Source organism: Salmo salar, chromosome 13 (assembly GCF_965601325.2).
Source record: "Salmo salar chromosome 13, fSalSal1, whole genome shotgun sequence".
Classification (NCBI taxonomy): domain Eukaryota; kingdom Metazoa; phylum Chordata; class Actinopteri; order Salmoniformes; family Salmonidae; genus Salmo; species Salmo salar.
The window spans coordinates 1,414,534-1,424,740 of NC_138303.1; the positions used below are offsets into that span (position 1 = coordinate 1,414,534).

The 10,207-nt window shown below is 44.9% G+C and overlaps 2 protein-coding genes across 2 annotated transcripts; both read left to right on the forward strand.

Annotated features, from left to right (window-relative positions):
* Window positions 1-2,013: 2,013 nt before the first annotated feature.
* LOC106612358 (induced myeloid leukemia cell differentiation protein Mcl-1 homolog) lies at window positions 2,014-2,736 on the forward strand. Its single transcript, XM_045692718.1, has 3 exons — window positions 2,014-2,206; window positions 2,290-2,540; window positions 2,620-2,736. Exons 1-3 carry the CDS (start codon window positions 2,014-2,016, stop codon window positions 2,734-2,736), a joined length of 561 nt encoding a protein of 186 aa, XP_045548674.1.
* A 4,977-nt stretch (window positions 2,737-7,713) lies between these two features.
* LOC123726126 (cell division control protein 2 homolog 3-like) lies at window positions 7,714-8,664 on the forward strand. Its single transcript, XM_045692719.1, has one exon. The coding sequence runs from the start codon at window positions 7,714-7,716 to the stop codon at window positions 8,662-8,664; it is 951 nt and encodes a 316-aa protein (XP_045548675.1).
* The last annotated feature ends 1,543 nt before the right edge of the window (window positions 8,665-10,207 follow it).

Consider the following 10,207-nt stretch of genomic DNA (forward strand, 5'->3'; position numbering starts at 1 on the left):
GTCGAGGTAAACGTGGACATGAGCACTCTCTCATTCGGTTCCAATAGACAGCCCCACTACGTCAACCCAGAGACAGAACCCGAAGCTTTCCTGCGCGACATAGGAGCTTGCGGGCACCATAGCAAGCGTAGACGCAGGGAGCTTAGATGATACTTATGTGGTAGTAGTAGCCACAATGCATTGCTTTATGTACAATACACCCACACTGACCTAATGTCATATTGTGGCATAGTGTTTTGTTTCACATTGTCAATAAATGTAATAACACAGACCCACTATTGTCATCCTTTATTATGGCTCATAGTACACATGTCACACATTGTATATGGTACACATTGTATTTTACCAGTCACATGTTTCATCAGTGTGCTTGTTCTCTGCCCAATTCCCTTTATCCACCAGGGTCGTTATATCCAACCAGAGTCGATACACCCAAATCCTGTCCCCTTATACAACCAGGGGACATGGCCCTTGTTTAGTTGTATAAAAGAGCAACATATGTTGCACCTTGCTATCAGTGTACTTTACAGAAACCAGTTCATACCTTGTATAACAAGTGTTGGAGCTTAGTGAACCATGCAGAACCCAAACTACAGCGGTGCTACACCGGAGTGCGTCCCAGAAGTGCAGATAATTCAAAGGGTTGCAACGGTCGTGACAGTCTTCGACCATCAACTTGAGGTGGACAGTAACCAGACTATAACCCATCAACAGACCACTCCCCAACATTGTTGCAAAGGTTCGACGAATGCATATGACTTACTGGAAGACCCTAATGTCATGACGCACGTGGATGGAACATACGACACATATAGGTGCACTGATTGTAACATAGTACTGTCTGGATACAAAAGAGGTGACCCTGGTTTAAATGAACACGTGCGGCACGGGGAAGGACAGTGTCGCGATGTGAAGCTCCAGTACAGGGGGCGTGAAAAGGAGCTTATCATCCTATAAGGGAGGCTGAGGTTCCAAAGCGGACTGCTAGCATTCCCTGACTTCATGCTGTATTCCAATGACGGCTACGTTACAATCGCAGGTACAAAACATTGCATTATCTGTGCATCGCCACCAGGCCAAGATCATTACATGGCATGCCCAGAGATTGGTAACCGCCTCAAGACAATGTTGAAGCATCTGAAACTGGCAGGGTCTATTGACAGCACTCCTTTGTTCACCAGGAGAGGACCCGGACATGAGTACAGATGGGGAGACCTCGAAACGGATAGCTCCTTAGCTTACGGTACCACACACTTCGGGGTACTAGGAGAGTCTGCCAACATGTACCACCTTCCACATACGGTTGACACACACAAATGTTTCATGTGTAACCTCGAAATCAAGAACTTTGTTGAGAACGATACCCTGCTGGGTGAGCACATCTATCACGTATACAACACAAGCGGCCGCTGTAAGTACCTTACCGATAGGTACACGAATCGAGAAGACGAGCTAATGCTCTTACTGGGGAAGGAACGGTACAGGAGGGGAAAGATTGCATTCCCTGATAGTATCATCACCAACTCGGCTTATGGGTACACTTCAATCAGCGGCCTGAACCGCTGCGTTGTCTGCAGCGCCCTCACCATCCAGGGAAGGTACCTACCCTCCCAGGGACATCACCCTCACTGCGATAAAATGACCAAAGAACTTCGGATGAGGCTGAAGACCTTCACTTTTATACCTTGACATGTTACTCTTCTTTTGTTGTTGCACATTACCTTCTACTGTAACAAACATAAGACATTCTATGAGCATGGGTGATAAAATGATTGTAGTGTTGCTGTATTTAAATAAACGTAACATGAAGTACGTCTTTGATATCCTCTTGTCTCTTTGACCTGGCCGACTGCACAAGGCCGATGTTACCCCTGGTGTAATAGTTGCATTCTGTCAGTGTTAGAGCTAGCGTGAATAACTCCCATCATGTATATATAAGTGTCAACACGCCTGCAGACTATCATTGCAGTCATAGGTGTACCATAGGCTACCAGCGACTCATAAATGCACACAATGAAGATATCACATCAGGAAACATACCATCACCAGACCGGAGCCCTGGACATAGACACCAGGCAACTCATTAAATGTGTCCTAGGACAATGTACGGGACTTCTGAAACCTAGGTGGAACGAAAGCAAAGCTCTGTCAACAACGAGTAGAGTTATCGGGCAATTACTGGAGAAGCACAGATACACATACAACGGTAGGTATTGTGTTATGACACCAACAGCTAACACAAGCCAGTGACAAAGTAATTTAACATTTGTTGCACCATCGACCTTACAGGTATGATCAACACACTCTATGTGGATGACAGAGGGGATGACGTGAAGTTCCTCAGTTCAGTAGCCCATATCATCTTTGAAGACGGGACCGTCAACTGGGGCCGTGTTGCCAGCCTGATGTCTTTTGGGGCTGCGGTGTGCCAGTACTTGAGAGGCAAGGGGAGAGACGACTGTGTTGACGTGGTGGGAGAAGAGATAGCAGAGTACCTGGCCACTCACCACACGGACTGGCTAGTCAAACATAACTCCTGGGTACGTTCAGTAATGACTGAGAGATGCCACCATTGTCTTGGTATACCTGTAATCTAATATTTCTTTTGAAATGTTCCAGAATGGGTTCACGGAGTTCTTTCTAGTAGCAGAACCTGAGTCCAGATGTAGGAACATCATCATGACCCTTTTCGGATTGGCCGGTATTGGCGCAACAATGACCTTCTTGGTTATGTGACTTTCAGAAGAGTCCTTTACCTGTTACCACTTTGTGCTTGATGCTTCTCACCATAGTAGAGATTGAGTATGATGTTAGGAATATGTACCGTAAAGGCTAATAAAGTAGTGAACCGCATTTGTGTTTGGTGTCTATCGTGATCCTGTGTCAGTTGTACAAAATAACATATGACTGCAGTACACAAATACTACACAAGACAAGTACGTCAAGGTATAGAATTTATTTGCAATGGTTTACGACAACAGTGGAGTTACATAGATGTTTACAATGGTATAATACAACAGTGGATATATGGATATGTACAATGGTGTAATACAACAGTGTGGATGTGTACAATGGTATAATACAACAGTGGAGTTACAGATAGAGTGCAGTCATATGCAGTACATCAGTGGTAGACTTGGGTATAGGCCAGGTACTGTCCTGTTCACAATAGTCCTGTTGGAAACCAAATACTGTTTCAGGGTTACTGTCAGTCCTCATCTAACCATAATAAGGACTCTAGTAGACTGTCTGTGTTGGTCCAATCAACCCTGCCCCCAGGAATGTTCATCAGGATGTCCTGAGTATCAAAGGTGTCAGTTGTCAGGTCCTCAGTGTCTATACACAACACTTGGCTTGTGTGAGAGTCTCTCAGCATGCCCTTGTGCCCGTGAAACACATTGTTGATGTCTATACACTGCACTTCACCATTGGTACAGTCTTTCTGTGTACCGTTCCACTCCATCGGGAGGCACTCTGGCTCTAATACGGAATTGGTCTCTAAGATATAGGACTCGGATATCACGGCATCATTGTCGACATAAAGCAACTGGTATTCAGAGAAGTCAATCTGGATGATCTGGGTGTCAGAACCAATGGCATTAGCGTCAATGCACATACCCTCTGGTAAGTTATAGGACTCGGATATCACGGCATAATTGTCGACATAAAGCAACTGGTATTCAGAGGAGTCAGTCTGGATGATCTGGGTGTCAGAACCAATGGCATTAGCGTCAATGCACATATCCTCTGGTACATTATTTTCCAGGACCTGGACTTCAGGGGAATCACCCCATATCCTTTCCAGAGTCCGTTTCCATTGGGAGTCCGAACACACCGAATGTGGCGCAGATGTGTAGCATCCTACCTTACTTTTTATCACAACACCAATTACGTTCAGCACCCGGAAAATATCACACATCCTACGTGGTGGAATATCAAATGTCTTGACCAAGTCCAGCAAGGTGAACATCCCTGGGTGATTGCGCACATGCCGGTAAACAGTTCCAATGTGTTTCTTCATACTAGGTTTGCTAAATACCGGCAACTGATACCTTTGTCGTTTGCATGTGTATACCTTCCTATCTTTACTCAGAAGTCCAATACCTTCTAGGGCACAGAGTACGTCTTATAGTCTGCGGCTGCCATTGGTGTCTAGACTCAATAACTGTACGAGAGACATGTGGGTGAAGGTGTTCAATGTCTCCATTAGATGTAGGGTCTGTTTTGTAAGTGTGTCCAGATGGGCGTCCTCAGGTACTGGTGACTGAGACATGGTTACTACTACTCTGACACAGGGTAAGGTAGTACAGTGTCTTTGGGTGGATGTACCCTATGCTGCCTAGTAGAGAGACTCAGTGTGTGGTGTTACAGTCTGGCCAACAATGGCTTTAAAGGGGTTTCCAGTAGTCCATTCATCCAACACCAACAATGTGTATCAGCCTTGCCTATAGTGACTTGTCAGACCAGGGCTATAGTATCCAACAACACCCCTTGTCCAACCAAAGCTGATCCCTCCACACATGGCTACATGGCAACTACGACTCCTATCCGCTTACGACTTGTATATCCAACCCAGACTGACTCCTCTAGCCATGCCTAATTCAGGACTGCTTAATTGTTACACCCTGTCCAACCATGAGTTTCAGACCGTGCTTATAGTGACCCCTCCAACCGAGGCTATGGTATCCAACAACACCCCTTGTCCAACCAACGCTGACTCCTCCAAACATGGCTACATACACCCCTTGTCCAACCAAAGCTGACTCCTCTAACCATGGCTACATGGCAACTAGGGCTCATATCTGCTTAAGACTTGTACAGCCAAGCAAGAGTGATCCCTCCAAACAAGGCTGACACCTCGAACCATGGCTAATTCATGCAACCAAGGCTGAATATGTCAACCCTGGATAGTTTCCAAGGACTGCTTAGTTGTTCAGTAGCATAATCAATGGACCCTGCTCTTGCACTGATCACAGCCAGCCCGGTCTACATAGTCCCTTTGTAATCATTGTGAACCATAAGCAACACTACTGTGTCTTTGGTCGTTGCTAATAGGACCCACTACGCTACTTTGTCTTCTGTAGATGTTGTATCTAATGGTGTACAATAGAACCCATGGACACAGAATAACTCTGGTATCATTGTTTATTTCGATGGCAATTACAACAGATATGGGGCACAATCATTTCACGACACAAGCAAAGTCTATCAGAATAAGCACAATCTGGCAATTAACAAGGTGCCTGAGACTTTAAACAACAGTATGTGTCATAAAAATAATCAAACTCTCTATTCGACTGGAGATGTGAATATGAATAAATATGTCCCCAGTGTTCGAGCTTGTCAAGCATCCGACAGCCGTCATTCCGCAAGTAGCTGTAGACAGTGTATCCTTCTGGGTAAACATGGACACGTCTCACCCCATTACACTCGTTGAATATGTGGTCGCAGGTGCAGAACAGGAGGCCTTGAGTGGTACATTCGTGATGCTTTTCTACCTTGTACAAGGTACACGGGATCCCGACCAGCTTCTCGACCTCATCGAGTGTCATAGGCATCCTAGTCTCGAAGTAGCCACGGATTGTAGTCTGCTGACAGTGACACTCGGTTAGGCCCATAACATGACATTTGCATAACAGGTCCAGACCCTGGTCTCTGCCAGACGGGTACACCCAGATGTGTATATAACTGCAGGTGATGTTGTTCAGTCTGGCACCTAGAGCCTCTAAGGCAGACCGGAGGTACGGGTCCACGAGAATACGCCACTTGGTGGAACGCGTCCTCCGGGAAGACCTGGTAACAACACCATTCGGCTTCGATTGAGGCTTAGATTGCCTCAACATGGTTTCTCCTTCCATTGTCAAACTCGCTATACCTTGCATTACTGCTGTATGGTCACACTCCATTGATCCAGTATACATAGAGCACAACCCCCTTCTTGGTATAGAGGTTGAATACAATTGTGAGTACACAGCTAGAATCAGACTGTATATAGGTGAGTCTGGTCAACGGACCCCTTGTACAGTGACACTACCTTCTCCATACCCACACTGAAACGTCCAGCGTTGGATACGTCCTCCCCCTAAACACAGTGTCAGTTGGCTATATGAACCCTAGCTTGACATGTCCTACTGTCATATCTGTACTTTATTACTACTCTCCACTCTATAACTAAACCTTGGCCAGGTAATCCAACCTCTCATAGCTGTGTCTCACATCTTCTAGGCTATAAAAGCTAGTGGTGTGGTACTAGTGGTACTCTTTCAGCAGTAGCTTCTGAAATGGCATCGAACCCAGGCTTCAATTGCAAATCCACACAGGAGCCTTCAATGTTACCACTGTGATACCAAGGTAGCAATCGCTTCCTGATTTTAACTGACAAAAGCAGCCCCTGGACTCGGGCTGAGACGAGTGATGCAGCCGATATGAACGTTGCAGAGACTGATATGTTCAACCGTATGCTCCAGTTTGCTACATCAGGCCCTCCTTTCACATTAACTTTCAAAGTGATGATGTCAGGCTACCACAGAGTCAATACGTCGATCTCTGTGAGGGGCAACAGAAGAATGATGGCCCTTCTGCGGGATATACACGAGTGCCCGAGTAGGCACACCACCTATCACATCTATCTGTATAGGGCTCACATGGAATGTGAATCATTTCTAAGAGCTGTATGTGCTGCTGCTGCCAAGGCTCCAGGAATGTCTTCTTCGGTGTCAGACGGCGCCAGCGACGTCAAACGACCAACCGAAGACGACTTTGATGTTTGCCTTACCCTGGAGATTGATCAAACTCTACAGCATCAGACTAGGATTGAAACTGGTCCTATGTGTCCCAAGAACATGATACTCATCTTGAACAAGGCACCGGTTTATAACATGGAAGACATCTGGTGCGCAATGAAGAATGTGGTGTGTCGAGTGTTGCTCTCTACCTACCTGCCACTATGTGGAATAGATGGAATGGGGAGAAATATTAGCAAGATGATGGAAGGAGCAAGTGTGGAAGGGGCAAGAGGGGAAGGAGCAGGTGTGGATATAGGACAACCTGTAGCTGCCACTGATGAAGAGTCCGGTGTGGACATTGGACACCCTGCAGTGGGTGACATTTAGCAAACAGCCCAGCTTACTACCTTACTCTTGTCCATGCAACACAGTGACAGTGACAGTGTATGACTTACAGCGCAATCAAGGTATTTCCTAACGCGCATCTTAAGGTCTGTCAAACCCTTGGAGCCTGGTCCATTGTCAAAGGGTGTGTTCTCTAACAGTGTCTCTATGGACAGGATACCATTCTGTGGTGAGAAGGTTCCATTTATCTGGAAGTGTAAGTGAGACCGGTATAAGTGCTGTTCCATTCTTGCAGGATAACAGCACCCTTTGATAGTGAGGGAAGATAGAACAGGTGTATGTTAGGACAGGTCCTCAAAAACGATGTTCCAATTACCAAGCTACAGGCATCATCGTGGTTATATTGCAAATTAATGGTTGGACTGTCCAGGCATAATCGGTTCCTCAAAAAGGAACCATTGTCAGATTACCAAGCTTGAGGCAGCATCAAGGTTGACTTGTGCATCTGTGGTTGGATCGGTCAGACAGATGCGGAATACACAGCACTGTTTGGTCAGACTCCTTAGACCATTAACAATCCCCCCCTCAAAAGTCAATGATGCTATGTATAAGCTACTACAACTGAACCACTATACCAATCAGAATGGAGAAATACAAGAGAGGCCCTGTTTTAGGCAGCGGTGCATATGGAACCGTGTACAAAGTGACTTGTCTGACAACTGGGAAGGAGTATGCCTTGAAATATCACAACAGCAACAGAGGCATAGAAGATACAATAGTGAGAGAATTTTCATGTCTCACTGCACTAAGGGGTCACCCATATGTGATCGACATGCACGATTGTTTTGTAGATGATGGCAAGATAGCCATGCTCATGGCCTACGCACCCTACACGTTGAGCGACGCTATCCACAATGGATACGGTGTGAAGTCGTACTACGAACAAGACCGTTGGCTACAGTGTCTCCCTTTGAGTTTCGTTGCTCACTTTAGTACACAGGTGGCTAATGCCCTGTCATACATGCACAGACGGAATATAATACACAGGGACATTACGCCTTACAACGTGCTGCTGACAGAAGATCTCACAGTGAAAGTGGCTGACTTGGGCCTCTCTAGACTTTCCATGGAAGTGATGAGCCCAAATGTGGTCACGGAGCCCTACAGGGCCCCTGAATTGTTTTCCCAAAGACATGCATCTGCAAAGTACACATGTGCCATAGACATGTGGAGTCTAGGGGTTATGATAGTGGATGCAATGCAAGGGAGGTGTGTATTCGTTGGCAGTAACATCAGATGTGAGAATAAGTCCATCTACAAGATCATCACAAGGACTCTATTTCCCAAAGAGAACCACAGTGCATCCACAAGCACACACTGCGACCCTGACAACATAATGCCTAAAGTGATGCAGTGTGAACTAGTGAAAAGGATAGTCTTCAGATTGCTCACTGTCCGTGACACAGAGAGAATGTTGGCTCATGAACTGCTTCAGGACAGAGAATGGATGCATGCTGCCGATATGACCAAGGAAGACCAAGATATAGTCAGAGGCCAGATACAGAGAAATGAAAGTACAGATTGTGCGAAGTGAAGACAAAACACTAGCTGGACAGGGTGTGATGAGTCTTTAACCTCTCTAGGGTATGTGGGACGAAATCGTCCCACCTACGCAACAGCCAGTGTAATCCCGTGGCGCGTTATTCAAATTCCTCAAAAATGCAAAAACTTCAATTTTTCAAACATATGACTATTTTACACCATTTTAAAGACAAGACTCTCGTTAATCTAACCACACTGTCTGATTTCAAAAAGGCTTTACAACGAAAGCAAAACATTAGATTATGTCAGCAGAGTACCCAGCCAGAAATAATCTGACACCCATTTTTCAAGCTAGCATATAATGTCACATAAACCCAAACCACAGCTAAATGTAGCACTAACCTTTGATGATCTTCATTAGATGACAACCCTAGGACATTATGTTATACAATACATGCATGTTTTGTTCAATCAAGTTCATATTTATATCAAAAACCAGCTTTTTACATTAGCATGTGACTAGCATGTGACTAGCATTCCCACCGAACACTGCCGGTGAATTTACTAAATTACTCACGATAAACATTCACACAAAGCATAACAATTATTTTAAGAATTATAGATACAGAACTCCTCTATGCACTCGATATGTCCGATTTTTAAATAGCTTTTCGGTGAAAGCACATTTTGCAATAATCTCAGTAGATAGCCCGGCATCACAGGGCTAGCTATTTAGACACCCAGCAAGTTTAGCACTCACCAAAGTCAGATTTACTATAAGAAAAATGTTATTACCTTTGCTGTCTTCGTCAGAATGCACTCCCAGGACTTCTACTTCAATAACAAATGTTGGTTTGGTTCAAAATAATCCATAGTTATATCCAAATAGCGGCGTTTTGTTCGTGCGTTCAAGACACTATCCGAAAGGGTAAATAAGGGTGACGAGCATGGCGCAATTCATGACAAAAAAATTCTAAATATTCCATTACCGTACTTCGAAGCATGTCAACCGCTGTTTAAAATCAATTTTTATGCCATTTTTCTCATAAAAAAGCGATAATATTCCGACCGGGAATCTGCGTTTAGGTAAACAGACGAAAGAAAATAAAGCATGGGGTCGACTCGGGCACGCACCTAAGCCCATAGTACTCTGATCGGCCACTTGCCAAACGCGATAAAGTGTTTCAGCCAGAGGCTGCCTCGATATCGTTCAGCTTTTTCCCGGGCTCTGAGAGCCTATGGGAGCCGTAGGAAGTGTCACGTTATAGCAAAGATCCTCAGTCTTCAATAAAAAGAGCCAAGATGAAACACAACTTGTCAGACAGGCCACTTCCTGCATGGAATCTTCTCAGGTTTTGGCCTGCCATATGAGTTCTGTTATACTCACAGACACCATTCAAACAGTTTTAGAAACTTTAGAGTGTTTTCTATCCAAAGCCAATAATTATATGCATATTCTAGTTACTGGGCAGGTGTAGTAACCAGATAAATCGGGTTCGTTTTTTATCCGGCCGTGTCAATACTGCCCCCTAGCCCTAACAGGTTAACATGTTTATTCTGATGTTTCTTTTAAATGTATATTGAATATCCTTAAA